This window comes from Heteronotia binoei, chromosome 11, assembly GCF_032191835.1.
Source record: "Heteronotia binoei isolate CCM8104 ecotype False Entrance Well chromosome 11, APGP_CSIRO_Hbin_v1, whole genome shotgun sequence".
Taxonomy (NCBI): domain Eukaryota; kingdom Metazoa; phylum Chordata; class Lepidosauria; order Squamata; family Gekkonidae; genus Heteronotia; species Heteronotia binoei.
In genome coordinates this window covers 60,933,621-60,953,831 of record NC_083233.1, presented here as the reverse complement: position 1 = coordinate 60,953,831, position 20,211 = coordinate 60,933,621, and the positions used below count along the sequence as shown (strand labels likewise).

Below are 20,211 nucleotides of genomic sequence, written 5' to 3'. Positions count from 1 at the left end.
CCATCAGAGTTCACCACTGTGGAACCGTTACCACTGTGGTCCCAGGTGGTACAGAAATAATCAGCCTCATCTTCAACTTTGCTGTTGGTGATGGTTAAATGCCGAATGCTCCCAGAGCTGGAATCAATGAACCGATCTGGGATCCCTTCTCCCCTGTTTCTGCTACTATGGACTACAAATTGAATGCCCTGTCCAGCTTTTTGTCGAACCCAGTGGAAATGGTTATTACCAATACTTCCACTGATAGTGCAGGAGAGTTCAGCTGTCTGACCCAGAGACACAGACTGCAAGGGAGGCTGAGTCAAAGTGGACCCAGAAATAACACCTGGGGGGTGGGGAGAGAAAGGAAGAATCATGACCTCGTTGCTCTCAAATAACCACAGTTTTTCAGTTATGCAATGCAAACCGTCTTGCTGTTAGATCAAAACTTGATCTTCTCCTACTTACCAGAGAAGTGAGTGAGAATTGCAAAGATCACCAGAGCCTGGTCCATGGTGAGCCCTCCAAAGGTGATCCACTTGGGGGTGCAAAGAGATAACTAACTGGGACATTCCTCCTCCCCTTGTTAAAACCCTTCCCAACTGAACAGGCTTCCTTTCATGCAAATGTGGCCCATGGTCATTTGCTGTGTCAAACTGGCATGTAATTGTTGAGGATATGTGATTTCCAACAAAAGCGGTGGCCTTCAGCCACTTTTGCATAAAAGATATTGCGGGAAAGCAATAGAAATGGACTTGAGATTAACTTTCTCCACTGACATAATTGGAACATAAAAGTGCTTCTGTTGGACTAGATTATGTAGAACAAGAACATGCAGAACAAGAGACGAGGTGTGAAATATATGCCATATTGTTCAGCTGATGGATATGTGCAGGTACATGATTCAGTTATGTATTTCTTAATCTGTCACCACTTGATTATTTGCAGGTACATGTTTGGACCAGTGTTCCCTCTAAGTTGAGTTAGTGTGAGCTAGCTCACAGTTTTTTAACCTCCAGCTAACACATTTTTGTCTTAGCTCAGGAAGGATAACCCCAGAGAACAATAATTTATGCAGTAACTCACAACTTTAATGCCAGTAGCTCACAACTTTAATACCAGTGACTCACAAAGTAGAATTTTTGCTCACAAGGCTTTGCAGCATAGTGGAACATTGGTTTGGATTACTTTGTATTAGACTTGGCTTGATCAGACCAACTTTGCACAGCTACTCAGAGGCCAATTCCTGCCTTGCAAGAGGGAGTGAGAAGTTGATGGCATTGGGATAGTGGACTGTAACTCTGTCATCTGAGGCTTAGATGTAAAAATGTATCTATGGTTCCCTTCCCATGGGAGGGAGTGGTGATGGTTTTTGTCTCAGTTCCCCATCTGATTGTTTCACTGTGGCAAGCACTGCTGTCCCAGGTGACACAGTAATAATCAGCCTCGTCTTCAACTTTGCTGTTGGTGATGGTTAAATGCCGAAGGCTCCCAGAGCTGGAATCAGTGAACCGATCTGGGATCCCATCTCCCCTGTTGCTGGTACCACGGACTACAAATTGAATGCCCTGTCCAGCTCTTTGTCGAACCCAATGGAAGTGGTCATTACTTATACTTCCGCTGACTGTGCAGGAGACTTCAGCTGTTTGACCCGGAGACACAGACTGTGAGGGAGGCTGAGTCAACGTGGCCCCCCAACTCACACCTTTGTGGGGGGGGGGAAGGAAAAGGAAGAATCATCACCTTGATGCTCTCCAATAACCACAGTATTTCAGTTAAACAATGCAAATAGTCTTCCTGCTAGATCAAAAACTCGATCTTCTACTACTTACCTAAGCAGTAAGTGAGAATTGCAAAGATCATCAGAGCCGGAGCCATGGCCAGACCACTAAAGGTGATTCACTTGGGGAGGCAAAGAAATAACTGGCTGGGACATTCCCCCCATCCTTTGTTAAATCCTTCCCTGCTGAACAGGCCCCCCCTTTCATGCAAATATAGTGCCTGGTCATTTGCTCTGTAAGTCTGGCATGTCTTTGTTGAGGATATGCACCACTTGGGCAAAAGCACTGACCATCAGCTGCATTTGCATACATGAGATTGTAAAAAAGTCATGGAAATGGACCTTAGCTTGCTCAGGAGGAAACTAAGACAGCAGCAGAATAATTCACTACAGTGAAATCTGGCCAGGAAGAGAAACAGGGGGCATTTATTAGAATAATTAAAAGGTATTTTATTGTTATTCAATCTGCAGGATAAAATGGAAGAGAGGAGAACAATGTGAGCTTTTAAGGGCCCTGCTGGAGAGAGGAGGAGGAGGAGAAGATAATGAAGATTATGATGATTTTGGATTTATATCCTGCCCTCCGCTCCAAATCTCAGAGTTTCAGAGCAGCTCACGATCGCCTTTATCTTCCTCACCGCACAACAGACACCTTGTGAGGTGGGTGGGGCTGAGAGAGCTCTCCCAGAAGCTGCCCTTTCAAGGACAGCTCTGAGAGAGCTATGACTGACCCAAGGCCATTCCAGAAGCTGCAAGTGGGGAATCAAACCTTGTTCCCCTAGATAAGAGTCCACATACTTAACTACTACACCAAACTGGCTATGAATGAAGTAAATAAAATTCAAATGGCAAACTGGAGAGTCATTTTTAAACATTCAAACAAACAGAACAAAACCAATAATAAATAGGACTTATGGGAACAAGCAAAACCGAATGGCCCAGTCAAAATGCATCAAGGCTTGGGAGCTAAGCAGGGTTGGCCACGACTTCCTCTGCATGGCAATGGCACCGTCTCCTTCTGCTGTGCCTAACTTACAAAACAGAACAAGTCTGGGGCTGCCCAGAGTCCCAGACAATACTCTTGGGATTTAAAAAAACACATTTATTATACTGTGATTTCCATGCACAAGTGAGCAGGGAGGCACAGTTGGAGTGCTCATGATTTTGCTTCCCTTTACCCCACACAGGTGCAAGTCACCTCTGTCCCAGGCTGCAATTGTCAAAGCTAGATCAAGATCTCCCCTTAGAAGTGAAGACTGGGAAACCAGCTTCTAAGAATTCTGCAATTATGTTTATTATATATCCTTTCAGATCATCATTCTCTTCCTCAGGTACTCCTCTCAAGCGTATCTGATTTTCCATTAATTTGCATTCGTGGATCGTCACTTTTTCTTGGACTTTCAGCAAGGTGGTATCATGTATTTTAACTTTCTCCTCCACTTCCTGTACTTTCTTGTCTATTTTCTAATTTGGTCTTTGAGGTCATCCACTTCCTTTTTAATTACTGTGACAAGTTCTTCCTTCATTTCTTCCATCATTTTCTTAACTCCTTTCATAATCCTGGCTTCCATAGCCTCCATTTGGTCCTGCATTTTTTCTAATGAGAGGGCTCTTGTTCGGTGCTGCCTGGGCTCTGACATTTAGGCAAGGAACAGGGAGATAAAATAGAAATACCAAAAATTTCCGTTTCACAATTTACAAATTGGCTACCAAGTTCAAAAGGTCTAAATTTTCTCTCTTATTTAGTCTTTGTTCTGTTCTTTTCTGAGCTTCCCAGGCCCAGATATATATATATTTTTTAAAATTTCCCCTTTAAAAAATGACGAAATTTTTGACTTCACCAATTTGAAATTTGACAGTCAGGTTCAATAGAGCAGAGCTTGCCCTTTCCAGCAAGCCTAATTTCGCTGGTTTCTGAGCCTCCAAAGCCAAGATATTTATCAAAAAAGTCTTCAAAAATTCCAAAATGACGGCCGCGATTTTTTCCCCTTTAAAATTTTTTTTATCCCCTTTTAAAGTCACCCCAGGAGCCCACCAGTAATGTAGTCAATAGTTCTTGTCTTCTTACCCTTTTTCCCATCGATTCTGTCAATTTTTAAAGTCCCAAATCTTTTTAAAACAATATTTTAAATTGGACCTCCCAGCAATGGCTGCCGACGTTTCTCTATGATGTAGAGTAGGCTTTTTCCTTTACTGCTTCCTGTCTCTGTCAGCTTCAACTCTCATGGAAATCTCACGATACTTGACGCACTTCCTGTCTTGCTCAGAAGAGTTGCAGAACTGTTCCAGTATATTCCAATGCAACGTGGGCTGTTTACTTTTCACAAACCGCAAGTAGACAAAACTATGTTCTCTTTTCAAATTTTAGCAGTTTCTAACACTGTCTTTTGTATTAAAACAGTCCAAGCTTCTCCATTTCTTTCTTCTAATTACAAGCTTTATATTTTCCCCTTCTTCCCACCTTTAATATGTCCCTTTAATCTGTAAATAGCTCCAGAGTGAAAAAAGAGCTTCTGTACCTTTTTTCTTCACTTATCCAAGTTCCACTGGTCTTCCAAAACTTTAGTTGTTTAGAATTGTCCCAGAAGGTTAGGATCCTGACGAGCTTATGCCAAATCAATGACTCTGAAAGATCTTGCAGACGATAACTATGCAAACTTCTGAGACCCCTCAAAGCCTCAAAGGAACCCCCTACAGGGCTCCTTTTCAGCCAAGGTAAATCTCTTCCAAAGTTTTAAGTGCAAGTCTTGGACCTTTCTCTCACTGAGAAAGGTAGGCAGTGGGCTTTGATTTGCCCTCCACTACCCCGAACAAGACCTTCAGCTTGCTCCCGATGTGAGAGACAACTCAGCTCGCCATTTTCCTCCCCGGAAGTCGAGTCAACATGTCACTTTTCTCCCATTTATTGTTAAAGTTCTTCTTGTTAAAATTTTATTGTTAAAATAATTCTGTCTCATCAAGACTGGCCTACAAAACCCATAAGAGAGCAAAGCACTGCCACCCACTTCTCCCTAGTCCAGTTTTGCACTAGCATCAGATGGCCAAGCATGGAGGCTCTTTGGCTGCCCTTTTCAGGGAACATCCTGGCCCTTGCTGTGATGAACAACCAGACAGTGGGATGGCATTTTCTTTGAGGGATGCTTGTTGTCTGCCTTTTTCAGTACATACTGTAGCCTCTATCAGATTTCCAAGGATGTCCCTGTGATGAACAAGGGGAGCATGGATCCTTTTTACCAGCACAATACAGTTCCTGCATTGGTACAGCATTTCCATTTGCAGAAGAGAGCTCAATGGGTTGCCAGTGGTCCCCTCCCACTGTAGATTCCCACTTTGTTCCCTCTGCTAGTGGGGTCAGCCACAAGTATATAAGGGCACGATTATCAGGGGCATACAGGACTTCAGTGGGAGGAGGACATTGCCTTCCTTCAGAACAGTTCTGCTTATGCTGCTTAAGAAGCCAGCCGTGGCATGTTTGTTTGCTGTTCTTTCTTGAGAGCATCCTACATGATTTATATGAATTACTTTTTGAGTCACTGCATTAGATTTTGCAAGACTGTTTCAGATTCTTGGATTTGATCCATGAGAGGTAGGGTTGCCAATCCGCAGGTGGGGGCAAAAGATCCTCTGGTTTGGAAGCCCTCTTCCCTCTTCAAGGTCATCAGAAAGCGGGGTGGGGGAATGTCTGCTGGGCACTCCATTATTCCCTGTGGAGACCAATTCCCATAGGTTATAATGGTATAACAATTATCTGGGGGGGGCCCCTGTTTTTTGAGGTAGAAGTACCAAATATTCAGCATAGCATTCAATGCTTCTCAAAACACCCTCCAAGCTTCAAAAGGATTGGACTACGGGGTCCAATTCTATGAGCCCCAAAAGAAGGTGCCGTATCCTTCATTATTTCCAGTGGAGGGAAGGCATTTAAAAGGTGTATGGTGCCTTTAAATGTGATAGCCAGAACTCCCTTTGGAGTTCAATTATGTTTCTCACAACCTTGCTACTGGCTCCACCCCAATGTCTCCTGGCTCCACCCTCAAAGTTCCCAGATATTTATTGAATTGGACTTGCCAACCCTAATAAGTGGTGAAGTTTAAATGTTGTATATAAACAAGTGATTCCCAGGCTGAGTGTTTTTAGGCTCATATTGTATGGAATGCAGAACCTAAGAAAACATATAGTAAATCAATCTTGCAGTGCATCAGACCCATGTTGCAGGCCAAAGGGGTCTTCAGCTGAGGACCTTTTACTACCCTGTAGCTGTGATGAAATACAGCGTATTATGGATTGAGGTCTGGGTGAAAGGGCTGAGATCAAATAGCTTGCAAGAGCCCTCCAGGGTAGAACATCCTCAGACTGGAGACTGGGATCAGGGGGACAACAATCTTCAAATATGGTTACCAACTCTGGGATGGGATGGGAGAGTTGGGGTAGAGGTTGGGGAGACTTGATCTTGGGGGAGGGGATGGGTCTCAGTGGGCTAGAATGCCACAGAGTCCACCCTCCAAAACAGCCATTTTCTTCAAACTAAACTCTGCAGTAAGGCCGTGGGAGGAAGACTGAAGGTTTTTTGGCTCAGTTCCCCATTAGACTTTATCAGTGTGCATGTGTTGCCATACCACATGCTACAGTAATATGTGACTTCCCAGCAAAGCCAATAATTATAATGACAAATTTCCACAGAGGAAATGTTTAAAAGTAGCAATACTGAACTTAGCCCAAGATGAAAGTTAGGCAAGTGGTACAGGACTTCGCAACACAAAGCGCTGGTGGGAGACACAAAACAACTATTGTTTTTTGTAAGTTGTGACAAGAACTTCTTTCTGATCTGAAACACATCATTTGTGATCTGCAACAGAGATTAGGAGAGACATAATTAAACCAATTTTGTGTGTGTGTGTGTGTGTGTGTGTGATATTCAAATCATAGGCACAGCACAGCGAACCTCTGTTGAAAGGCTATATGTACCAGGGCTTTTTTTGTAGAAAAAGCCCAGCAGGAAATCATTTGCATATCAGGCTACACCCCTGATGCTAAGCCAGCCACCACTGCGTACCTGTGCATTTCTGCTTTTTTAAAAAGTCCTGATATGTACAAAACACCAGACATTTCTCTGTTATTTTTATTCGCAAAAGAAATGTTCAGTACTGTAGCCCTCTGAAACACTGGGATGGACAAAGATTCTGTTAGGCCTACCAGCCTCCAGATGGTGGGTGGAGATCTCCCACGGATCTCCAGGCAACAGAGGTCAGTGAAATGTGAACTCTGTGGTATTGTACCCCTTTGTGGTCCCTCCTCTCCTCAAACCCCACCTTCCTCAGGCTCCACTCCCCCAAATCTCCAGGAATTTCCCAACTCAGATTTGGCAGCCCTAGGTCCTGTCCTGAAAGGCATGAAAGAGGCTGTATAGTGGTTAGACTGTCAGACTATAATTGGGAAAATGCATATTCTAATCGAATCACCTTGAAGCTTCCTCGATGACTGCCCAGGAGCCTAATAAGTTTGTTGTGAAGATAAAATGAAGGAGGAGAGAAGCAACATAACCTACCAAAGTCATCCAGTGAACTTCATGGGAGCTGGTTCTTGCCAATTCTAGCCTGAAACTGTAATCACTACAAGCCTGCATTACTAGATTGTCTGCGGCAGAGAGCAACCTCCTGCCCCTGCCAGCTCTCTCCCAGACTGTCGACTTCTACAACAGAAGAAAAAGTGAGAAGAGAGGTCATGGATGCAACAACATCACGCCCTCTCACTTCGCCAGCATCGATACTAAATATTCCCCACTTTGTTGGCGCAATTGTGGCATGCAAGCTTCATCACTACACTGTTGGTGGGACTGCCCGATTGTCAACTCTTTTTGGCAAAAGGTTATTACCCCGGTAGAAAACATTTCCGGAACTACTATCCCAAGACAAGTAGAGATCATCATTCTAAATGATTGGCATTCTGTAAAGGCTACTAGATCTAAACTATCCCTTATTATCTCGCTTATAACAGCAGCCAAAAATATAATAGCCCTGAATTGGAAATCTAAGCTAAATTTGTCCATAGATAATTGGATCCTCAAAATTTGGGACTTCATCAAGATGGAGAAAATCACAGCCGATATTGACACCATAGACCCGATAAAGGCAGCTAATGATTTCTATGCAAAGTGGTATCCAATTCTGGATAGGATAGAGGTCGACACCACGCTTTCTTCTTCACTTAACCAATGGGTTATCCACAAGAGTATTCTTTTCTCGTGATCACTCTATAGCTGTACAACTTTATTTTATATAACGGTATGTATGTGGAATGAAAATTAAGGCATTACTGTATCAATGTTCTCTGTTTACAAACATTATATTTAAAATAAAAACTGTTTTGAAAAAAAAAATGGAACAAAGGTCCATCAGTGGCTGTTAGCCCGAGGCAGTGATACTCTGTATTCTGGGTGCTGGGGGGGGGGGGCAACAGTAGGAAGGCTTTTGGAGTTCTATTCCTGCTGGTAGACCTCTGGATGCTACCTGAATTTTGGCCACTGTGTGACGCAAAGGTCGTTTTCGCACTTAGCGTTTGCTCCCCTTATTCCGCGGCGCAATTATGTCCGGATCATTTTTCTCGTTTTCGCACTAGTGACTCTTTGCGGAGTCGCCTTCCCTGAAGCCCCGGCTCAAATCGTTTTCCCACTGGCGTCGACTTGAGTTCGATGCCCTGTCAATCATTTTTTTTTTAAGCGCAAGTCTGGTTGCGTAAGGACGTACTAACGTAACATCGAGCAGGCACAGCTGTTCCCTCCCCTTCTTTTCGTGGACAAACCGCATCACGTGTGCTGCTGCTGCTTATGGATTGGCTGCAGCTGTAGAATCCTCCACAGCCCTTTATGTATTAACAGAAGCATTCACAGTGGAGAATCCTAGCACTAGATTCCCCCCCCAAATTCTGAAGTTGCGAAATATCGCAATAACGAAGAGAGAGAAATCGAGGGGTTTGTGTGTGTGTGGCAGCTTCGCTCCCTCCCGGGTGGCGAAGCTGGGATTTCCTCCGCTCTCTTTCCCCTCCCCGGCTGGCGCTTGCAATGCACAGATGCACAAAGAGGTGCTGCATGCTTGACGTCCCCCTGTTGTACCTCATCGTCGGCATGGGGGGTGTATTCATCGGGAGGTTTGCGGGCAAATTGGGGTTGTGAATCACCATCTTGGAAGCGATCGTGGCGGCGTAGGACGGAGGAGGGGTCAGGTTCTGTAGCAATTCAGCTTGCCTGTCGGGACTGCCGGGCTCCGAGCTCGGGGGCGAAGGCGGGAAATAAGGGGCCTGCTGCTGAAGGAACTGATTGGGCATGGTGTACGTGCACTGAGGTGGCGGCTTGAGTTCCCCGGGGCCGCCGAAGAGCGCGGCCTCTCGGGCCCCCAGAACTGGCCTGAGCTGGGCGAAGACGGGCTCCTCTGGCCCCAGGCGGGCGCTCATGCTCAGCACCCGGGTGGCCATGCGAGCCACAAAGAGCGGCAGGCAGCAAGAGCCTCGCCCGGGCCCGTCGCAGCTCACGAGCCGCGTCCTCCTCCTCCGACAGCTGCGCCTTCGCACATGAGGCTGCCCTCCACCTGGCCCGGCACGTCCCTCCTGCCGCACACATGAACGCTTTGGCCCGCACCGGCACTAGATCCCCCCCCCCAACAATGGTCGTTTTCGCATTATCGAGATAACGCAACAGCGAAATAACGCAACTAAAGTCAATAATAATAAAAAAAAATTCTGACGAAACCAATTGAAGTGGCAATTGAGGCTATTCCAGGAGGGGTTTTTTTTTCTTGTTAATTTTGAAATATCGCTATTATGCAAAACTGTGAAGTTTAAAAAAAAATGGCCGTGCCGGCACTTTGGGGAAGCGCCGCGAAAGGCTGATGATTGGCCAAGGGGGTGGATGGGGTGGGAGGACGGAAAGGGTGACGCCCACAAAGCAGTCGATCCGGCGTGGATGGATTTCCCACAGAAAACTCCGAGGAGTGGATCCGGTGTGGATCCGGAGGTTTTCAAAAACTCCGGAAGGAGGTGGATCTAGATACTCTGGCGTGAAACCCCTGCAGCGCCGGAGCAAACCGCAGCGCCGGAGCAACAGGTGGGAAAACCAGGAAAAGATCCGGAGGTAAATGGGGTGCTACGCCGGAGTAAACGCTAGTGCGAAAACGGCCAAAGTGTTGGATTGGATCAACCATTGACCTGATCCAACATGGATTCCTTTATGTTCTTATGATAAGCAGCCAGATAATGAGATGGCATTTACTTTGGGGGAGCCTTATTGTCTGCAGTTTTCAATATGTATTAAACTCTTTATCCGATTGGTAAACATGTTCCTTGTGATGATCAAAGGACAATTTGCGTACTAAGGGGTCTTTCTATCAGCACAACACAGTTCTTGCAATAGTACAGCATTTCCATTTGCAGAACAGTGCTTGGTGGGTTGCAGTACCTCCCTCCCCTTGTAGACTTCCAATTTGTTTCACTGTGCATGGGGGGCATAGGTCCATAGAGGTACAATTATCAGAGGCATACAAGACTGCACTGAGAGGAGGAAGTTGCCTTCCAGATTTATATAGACTTAGATGGGAGTAGAATGGTAAGCTGCAGTACTGCAATCCAAGCCCTGCTCACGACCTGAGTTAGATCCTGGCAGAAGCTGGGTTCAGGCAGCTGGCTCAAGGTTTATCAACCTTCCATCCTTCTGAGGTCAGTAAAATGAGTACCCAGCTTGCTGGGGGTAAAGTGTAGATGACTGGGGAAGGCAATCGCAATCCACCCTGTAAAAGTCTGCCAAGAAAGCGTTGTGATGTGTAGGGTGGCCAGACCGTCCCGGTCTCCCGGGACTTTCCCGGTTCTGGCCACCCAATCCCGGCTCCCGGGCTGCCTATACCGGGACCATTAAAGGTCCCGGTTTAGCCAGCCCCGGAGGCGGTGGGCCGCGGGCGCCAGCGGGGAAGGCGGCGAGTGAGGGAGGGAGCGTCCCTGCGCGTGCGCAGGGACGCTCCCTCCCTCACTTGCCGCCTTCCCCGCCCATGCGCGGGGCCCGGCGGCGGTGGCAGAGGCCTCTCCGCGGCCTTCGCTGGTCGCTGGAGGCCCTCCAGAGACTCTGGAGGGCCTCCAGCGACCAGCGCCGAACAGCTGAGGCCTTTCCGCGGCCTCCGCTGGTCCCTGGAGGCCCTCCAGAGTCTCTGGAGGGCCTCCAGGGACCAGCGGAGGCCGCGGAGAGGCCGCGGCGCGACCAGCGCCGAACAGCTGAGGCCTCTCTGCGGCCTCCGCTGGTCCCTGGAGGCCCTCCAGAGACTCTGGAGGGCCTGCAGCGACCAGCGGAGGCTGCAGAGAGGCCGCGGAGCGGCCGGCGCTGGTCCCGGGAGGCCCTCCAGAGACTCTGGAGGGCCTCCAGTGACCAGCGCCGAACAGCTGAGGCCTTTCCGCGGCCTCCGCTGGTCCCTGGAGGCCCCCCAGAGACTCTGGAGGGCCTCCAGCGACCAGCGGAGGCTGCGGAGAGGCCGCGGAGCGGCCGGCGCTGGTCCCGGGAGGCCCTCCAGAGACTCTGGAAGGCCTCCAGCGACCAGCGCCGAACAGCTGAGGCCTTTCCGCGGCCTCCGCTGGTCCCTGGAGGCCCTCCAGAGTCTCTGGAGGGCCTCCAGGGACCAGCGGAGGCTGCGGAGAGGCCGCGGCGCGACCAGCGCCGAACAGCTGAGGCCTCTCTGCGGCCTCCGTTGGTCCCTGGAGGCCCTCCAGAGACTCTGGAGGGCCTCCAGCGACCAGCGGAGGGTGCAGAGAGGCCGCGAAGCGGCCGGTGCTGGTCCCTGGAGGCCCTCCAGAGACCAGCGCAGGCCCTCCCCGGCCTCCGAAGCCGCCGCCAGCCTCGCCAGCAGCACCAGCCGCCCCCCTGGAAGAAGGTAAGCTGGGACTCTGGGAGGGTGGGGGCCGAAAGCGGGGGGGGGCTGGCGGGGGGTGGTGGCCTTCCTTCCTTCCTTCCTTCCTTCCTTCCTTCCTTCCTTCCTTCCTTCCTTCCTTCCTTCCTTCCTTCCTTCCTTCCTTCCTTCCTTCCTTCCTTCCTTCCCTCCCTCCCTCCTCCCTTCCCTCCTTTCTTCCTTCCCTCCCTCCCTTCCCCCTCCTCCCTTCCCTCCCTCCTCCCTTCCTTCCTTTCTTCCTTCCCTCCCTTCCTTCCTTCCCTCCCTCCTCCCTCCCTCCCTCCCCCCTCCCTCCCTCCTTCCTTCCTTCCTTCCTTCCCTCCTTTCTTCCTTCCCTCCCGCTGCACCGGCCCCCTGGGTCCCACAACGATGGGACCGATGCCACAGGGACGGGCTCGAAACACTCTATAACCCCTCAAAAGAACAGCAGTCTAGCTCGCTTCCCCCGAGCCCTGCCGCCATAAGCCTCAAGGGGGCTCATTTGCGGCATCTCCTGGCAGGAGGGTGTCACCCGCACAGGACACATATCAAATGAAAGAGGGGGCGCAGGGCTATCAGAAACAGCCGGCGGAGGGAGTCGCGAGACCACCCCACTGGGGGATCCACACCCCGAAAGTGATGAAGGTGGCGCAGATAGAGCCAACAGAGCCAACAGGACAAAATAAATAGGCTGCATTATGCAGCACAGTTGAGAAAGTGCCTTGTCCCATATACTGATGAAGTATATACAGGATTTGAGAACAAAATTGTTTCCGGCGGTGATATTTGGGGGATTTTTGGGGACGTCACAGGAAGTGCTGTGAAGTCACTTCCTGTTTCCGGCAGTGGCATTTGGGGGAAATGATGTCATTTGGGGGAAGTGATGTCACAGGAAGTGATGTCACTTCCCGTTTCCGGCAGGTGACGTGGGGGAAATGATGTCACAGGAAGTGGTGTCACTTTCTGTTTCCGGCGGTGGCATGACGTCACCGGAAGTGACGTCACCGGAAGTGACGTCACTTCCTGTTTCCGGCGGCGCGTGCGCACACCCCTACCTTCCCCCCCCCAAGGTGTCCCTGGCTGGCCTTCAGACATTATGGTCACCCTAGTGATGTGACATCACCCTATGGGTTGCTCAGTGCTTGCACAGGGGACCACCTTCACTTTTAGATGGGAGCAGGGCTTTTGGGGGGCAGGAACACACAGGAACACAGTTTCCGCTGGCTTGGTGTCAGGGGGTGTGGCCTAATATACAAATGAATTCCTACTGAGCTTTTCCTATAAAAAAGCCCTATGTGAAACAATGGTGACATCAGGGGTGTGGCCTAATATACAGATGAGTTCCTGCTGGGATTTTTCTACAAAAATAGTCTTGGATGGGAGTAACTCTGCACTTGATTGCATTGTAAATCAGCTGAAATTGCTTTATTGCTTAAGTATAAGAAACTCAGCCTCAACCACACTTCTTCATACTAAGCTCTGCACTGAGGCTCCGGGGAGGAAGACTGAAGGTTTTTGTCTCACTTCCCCATCAGATCTGACCATTGTGTGCGTGTTGCCATACCACATGCCACAGTAATAACCTGCCTCATCTCCAGCCTGTGTGTTCATGATGGTTAAGTAGCCAATGTTCCCAGAGGTTGAACCAGTGAACCGATCTGGGATCCCATCTCCCCTGCTGCTGGTACCATAGAGGACAAATCGAGGGGCCTGACCAGCTCTCAGTTGAAACCAATAAATGGTGTTCATGCTACTGCTGACGGTGCAGGAGAGTTTAGCTGTTTGTCCCGGAGACACAGACTGTGAGGCAGGCTGAGTCAAAGTCGGCTGTGGAGTGACACCTTGACAAAAAGAAAAAAAGCAGAAACTATGATCCAAATCCATTTTCTGCTCTCCAAACATCACAAAATTCATGTTTCAGATATCAATCAATCACACCTTTATTGGCATAACCAAAAGAGATATACAGAGACTTGTCAGCCAAAATAGTCAAATATGTCGGTTCAAAGTATAAAAGGCTAAAATAAGATTAAGAATCACAATGTTTCAGATATAAAATATGGATTGCTTTTTTGCTGGACCACAAGACTGTGAGAAATGAACTTCTCAGACCCCTACCTGAGCAGTAACTAAGAAGTACAAGGCAAATCAAAGTGTACACCATGGTGAGTTCTCCAAAGTAGTTTCTCTTTCAGACAATCAGACCAAATGTTCATCCCTCCTTGGTTAAATCCTCCAGACTTGAGTAGGTCAGCCCCTTTATGCAAATATGATCTAGAAGAAGAAGAAGATGAAGATATTGGATTTATATCCCACCCTCCACTTCGAATCTCACCATCTCCTTTATCTTCCTCCCCCACAACAGACACCCTGTGAGGTGGGTGGGGCTGGAGAGGGCTCTCACAGCAGCTGCCCTTTCAAGGACAACCTCTGCCAGAGCTATGGCTGATCCAAGGCCATTCCAGCAGCTGCAAGTGGAGGAGTGGGGAATCAAACCCGGTTCTCCAAGATAAGAGTCCGCACACTTAACCACTACACCAAACTGGCTCTCATCTATGATGAACGGCTTGCTAAAAGCTTCATTATCTGCCCAGAGAATTATGTGACTTTCTGGCAAAGTCTATAAAGACAAATTTGCATACGGGGAATTTTTAAAAGTAGTGCAGGCAGCATTAGTTTTGTCTATGATAGAAATGAGGCTGTATTAGCATGATTTGCTCTGACTGGATAGCCCAAGCTAGTCCGATCCTATCAGATCTTGGAAGCTAAGCAGGGTCAACCCTGGTCAGTATTTGTATGAGAGACCATCAAGGAATACCAGGATCACAACGCAGAGGCAGGCAATGGCAAACCACCTCTGAATATCTCTTGCCTTGAAAATGCTATGGAGTCACCATACATCAGCTGTGACTTATTGGCAAAAAATAGTATGATTCACAATGCTAAAGGTTGGTGGAAGATACAAGCAACAGCTATTCACAAGCAGTGACTCCTTTCTGATCTGAAACATGTCACTTGTAATCTGGAACAGCAATTAGGAAAGTAACAGTTAAAGCAAAACTTATGTTTGTGTGTAACATTCAAATCACAGAAACAGAACCTCATGCTCACTTGTAGAAACAACTAGAAGCATTCCTCTTAAATTTGGGAGTTTACAATGGAACTACTCAGAGCCTTGACCCATTTGAATAACAGAGATGAAAGGGACAAAGGTTCCATCTTCTTTGGCCTGTGAGTGTCTCTGTATTGTGGTTCTCAGTCTAGAGTTGGAGAGACCAAATTACTGCAGAGTCTTGGCAGCTAGCTCGATCTTGTCAAATCTCGGAAGATATGCAGGGTCGGCTGTGGCTAGTATTCGGAGGGATGCCCTCCAAGGAATACCAGGGTCATGACGCAGAGGCTGGCCATGGCAAACCACCTCTGAACGTCTCTTGCTTAAATGACAACTTTAGCTTGCCACTTAGTGGTGCAACACTAAAAGAGTTAGAACTTCTGGCTTCCAGACAAACGTAGGATCTCCTGGCTATACTGCACACAACAATAACAACAATTTTGCCTGGTAAATAGCCTCACACTAGGCTTCTATTAAAGGGGTAGGACTTTTTTTCTGTAGAAAGTTGGCCTTCTTATTCTGTGGACTTCTAATCTGCTCTAGCTGTTGTTATGCTTGGTTCAGCTCTCCAAGGAGAAAGAGGGAGCATTTTTGTCTTAGTTCCTCATCAAATAGCACCACTGTGGAGTGGGCTACCACTGGGCTACATGTAACAGTAATAATCTGCCTTGTCTTCAGGCTGGGTGTTTGTGATGGTAAAATAACTGACACTCCCAGATTCAGAGGCAGTGAACCTGTCTGGAATACCATCTCCTCTGCTATAACCTGCACACTGTGTGAAGAAAGGTCTCTGTCCAAACCTCTGTTGAACCCAGCAGATATAGTTTTTGTTACTTCTTGCAGTGCAGGAAAGTTTAATCATTTGTCCGAGTGCAACAGATTGTGATGGAGACAGAGTCAAAGTTGGCTGTGAACTGGTACCTTTACAAAAAAGAAAAAAGAAAGGAAAACTTGTGACTTTGATTCACTTTGTCTCATTTCAACCATCACTGTAATTCTTTATTCTCAGTCTACACAGAAAATATTCATAGTTTTCTTCTCACCCTATGTCATATTAGGCTTACCTGACCAGTAACTGAGAAGTGTGAGGAGAAACAAGGCCCAGGCCATGGTGAGAGTTAAGTCTGAAGTTGTGAGGGAAAAGTGTGTCTGGCTGGGACCTTCCCCTTCTTTCTTAAAAGCCCAAATAACAAAAGAATGATACAGTCATGCAAATGTCTTGGCTTTACTAATAATGGCACCCTCCAATGAGGTACGACACTCTAGCCACTTTTTTTTTTTTTAGAAGCCCCAGCAGACATACACATGACCAGATCATTGAGAATCTAAGGTGAAGTTTCTGCTTCTCCAATCAACACAGGATCCACAGGAGAACGGGCAGGGCAGACTTTTTCAATGTGGAGGTTTTCTAGATATCATTGTCACTGCCAAGTTCCAGGAAAGTAGTTCCTGGCAGTCCCCTAGTTTGAATCATCAATGTTAATTCTCTGAAGCCATATTTGATTTTCCACCTCCCAACAGTTGGGCGCATGCTCAATGAAAACCCCGCAGCAGGAATCACCGTGTGATTGCTCAGCAACTGAATGAGAGCAAGATGACTTTGGATCTACTTGATCAGTTGTGCGGATGCTCCAAGAAAAGAGCGTGATAGCATTCAATGTCTGATCATTCAACAACAGGATGAGATCAGGACGAGTCTCATTCCTGGATGCTCATCTGATCGGCCCTGCATCAAATCAATATTCAGTGGTTCAAATCTGAGCACTGCATGCCCGCTTTTAATGTGACATGTGACCGCACGCTATGTATGTTTCATTCCGCTCTCTGAGGAGAAAGAAGGGTTTTTTTCTCAGTTCCTCATCAGGTTTTACCACTGTGGAACACCCTACACTGCCATACCATATGTAACAATAATAATCTGCTTCGTCTTCAGGCTGAGTGTTTGTGATGGTTAAAGTACCAACATTCCCAGATTCTGTGGCAGTGAACCTGTCCGGGATCCCATCTCCCCTGCTACCACCAGCACACTCTATGAAGCGGGGTCTCTGTCCAGAACTCTGTTGAACCCAGCAGCCCCCAGTTTTGTCAACGCTGACAGTGCAAGTAAGTTCCACTGTTTGTCCAGGAGACACTGACTGTGAGGGAGGCTGAGTCAAGGCTGATTGTGATCTGGCGCCTTTATGAAAAAGAAAATAAAAGTGTTCAGAAATAATTCCAGCTGCATTGTGTCTTTATTATAATTGCAAAATAGGAATAGCTTTGCTGTAAACCCATCTAAAAAGAAAGCCCTGTACCCTTACCTGACCAGTAACTGAGAAGTGTGAGGAGAATCAAGACCCAGGCCATGATAAGAGTCAAGAGTACGTTTGATTGTGTGAGGGGAGAGGGAAATGTCTAGCTGAGACCTTCCCCTTCTTTCTTAAAACATCCCAAGGACTGAGGAAGAGCTCCCTCATGCAAATATTTTCACACCCATCAGCTTGAAAAAGAAGATATTGGATTTATATCCCATCCTAAACTCTGGATCTCAGAGCGGTCACAATCTCCTTTACCTCCCCCCCTCCCCAAACAGGCACCCTGTGAGGTAGGTGGGGCTGAGAGAGCTCTTACAGCAGCTGCCCTTTCAAGAACAACTCCTACAAGAGCTCTGGCTGACGCATTCCAACAGCTACAAGTGGAGGAGTAGGGAATCAAACCCGGTTCTCCCAGATAAGAGTCCGCACACTTAACCACTACACCAAACTGGCTCTCTAATAGAAACAGGCCCTTTCCAATAAGGAGATGCTGACATCCTAATCAGGCCAATGATCTTTCTAACAGGACTCTTGCAAATTTACGTGACATTTCTACCTAAATATGTATTCCTTGAATGTTTCCTTGCATTGTCAAGCACAGCTCTCCCCGCACCACCACCAGTTGCTTGATATCCAAGTTCAGACCCAGCTGGGGAAGAGGGCGAAATTCACAGGCAGGAGTTCCCACACTTGCCAATTCCCACATTCAGCTCTTCATACGTTTGATGGGGAAATGGTTTGGGTGAGGGAAGAGTTCAGCTTTTATTCCCATCAGCTGATTCTCTCCTGCCACTGCCCCTTCCTCTGCATTAGGATTACACTTAAGGGATGCAAAGCTGGGAATCTACAGATCAAGATCTGACTCAAACCATCCCATTCATAAATCTCAAAACTGCCTTGTATCTGAACAGCTTCCCTCCTCTCCACATTTCAGAACCATCCATAACCTTCCACTCAGAGTTTCAGAAGAGTTCCATCATGCTCTAGGTCTGGGGTTAATGATTGCTAAGATCCAGAGATGTGCAAGGGGAAACATGAACTAATAATGCTGTTCTGCTTGCACTTGCCTCCATTTATCATAATGTGCCCTAAAAGTGTTTGACATATGTAAGCAGGCAAACAGTTTGAGATACGTTGTTTCACTTAACAGAGTTGGTATACAGGGCTGGCCCTAGACTATCTGGCACCCTGGGCAAGGCTAACTTCTGGCAACCCCCCTCCCCCCCCACTGATAACCAATTTTCAAAAACAGATGAATTGTGGGAAGAATGGAAAGCACAAAACTTGAACTGACCAAGATAGCCCAGGCAAACCTGATCTTGTCAGCTCTTGGAAGCTGAGCAGGGCCAACTCTGGCAAGTATTTGGATGGGAGACCTCCTTCACTAAGTCACACGTGGAACACTCAATTCAGCACCCCCAGAAGACCCAGCACCCTAGGCAATCACCTAGTTTGCCTAGTGGAGGGGCCAGCTCTGTTGGTATAAGGCAGTAGCAAAATATTGTTTTTTAGCCATAAATAAGCAGACGTTTTTAACAAAGTAGAGATGGTTAATAAGGGTTAATAATGCCATTTTTAAGGTTTGACATTGGTGGAATTTGAATATGAGAATGCTATTATGGAGTCAGAAATTGTGGACTGTGACTAGAGATTTTATATACTGTTATTGCTGGTCAATTGCCCATAATAAATTGAAATTGGAATTGGGAAAAAAATCTGTTTTTAAGGTGGTTGATTGTTTGTTTCAAGGCATTGCTTGTGCTGAGACCCTAGTGCATGAGGAAATCTTGCAGCGGCCATGCAGTGTAAAACAAATGCATGAACTGGGGTGGGAGAGACCTCCATGCATTGAGCTGCATGTTTGTGCAGAGCTTATGCATGTGAGAGCAAAATGTTGATAGCAGGGGTCATTTTGCAGAAAAATAGGTGGTGGAGCTCATCCAGGGATTGTTATGCAGCTGCACCTACTATTCAATGGGCAAGGTGGGAAGGAGGAGGGGGAACCCTCAGAAAGGTTCAGGAGCTGTGCTCCAGTGAGCTCCTGCTGAATCCAAGGCCTGGTTGATAGGTTGTTTGCACACGTATGGGGCATCTCTTTTGCAAAAACAACACATTCCAACTTTTTTTTTAAAGGCACTTAAACCAGACTTCTAGCAACTGACCCAACGGTTTTTTTAAATATATATATAGGGCTTTTTTTGAGCAGGAATGCAGTTCTGGCTGGCTTGGTGCCAAGGGGTGTGGTCTAATATGCAAATGAGGTCCTCGGTTTTTCCCACAAAAAGCCATATACAGAACAGTGGTGACATCAGGAGGTGTGACCGAATATGCAAATGAGTTCCTGCTGGGTTTTATATATATATATATATATATATATATATATATATATATAGTCAGAATGGGGAGCGAGGGGGCTCCCAGCCAGATGTTAGCTCTAGTTAATAAAGCATCTGGATGGAAGTATGCAAGCAACTTTCCTGCCAGCTGGAATGGAAACAGAGTACTGACTTTTGACTTTCTCAAAGGGACCGCAGGAAGCACAAATATGGGTAGAATATTAGTGATCCTGGATCTGTTTATTCACGTCTATTCTGCCTTTCCTCTAACAGGCTTGGGAGGAAATACATCATTCCCTCCCCCATTATCTTCACAGCAACCCAGTGAGGTAGGCTATGCTGAGAGAGAGAGAGTGACTGGCCCATGACTGTGCTTTGAACTTCACAACTCAGGGGTTATTTCAGCCCAGGTCTCCTTAAGGTTGGCCGAAGATTTCTGAGGTACAAAGCTGCATCAAACTGACAGGGTTTCATCTCTGTGCTTGAAGGAGCTTGAAGGATGAGGGGAGAAATACATATTTTAATAGTCAATTTTCTGCTTCACTTCATGCCACAGGTGCAAATCTGGCAATGGCTGTCTATGATAATTTAACTCTAACATGGACCAGCATCTCCCCCTGCAGGCCAAAGTGGAAAGAAGAGCAAGCATCTTTTATAGAGCGTACTCCACACAAACAAAATTAGCGCTTCTCAGTCCGACCTCCAACTGCAGCTACCAGGGAGGCACCCATGTGCTTCTCGATATACACAGTTAACACGCTGTGTGAATAGGACAACGCATGTATTTTCCCAGGTTTGGTGCACACAAATAGCATACCTA

At 47.2% G+C, this 20,211-nt stretch overlaps 1 gene segment (V, D, J or C); it reads right to left on the bottom strand.

The window, feature by feature from the left end:
- LOC132579009 (immunoglobulin lambda variable 3-9-like) overlaps positions 1-15,872 on the bottom strand; it is a 153,143-nt gene extending 137,271 nt beyond the window's left edge. The window contains 1 exon segment of the V gene segment in view: positions 15,826-15,872. Coding sequence covers positions 15,826-15,871 — 46 coding nt within the window.
- Between the last annotated feature and the right edge of the window lie 4,339 nt (positions 15,873-20,211).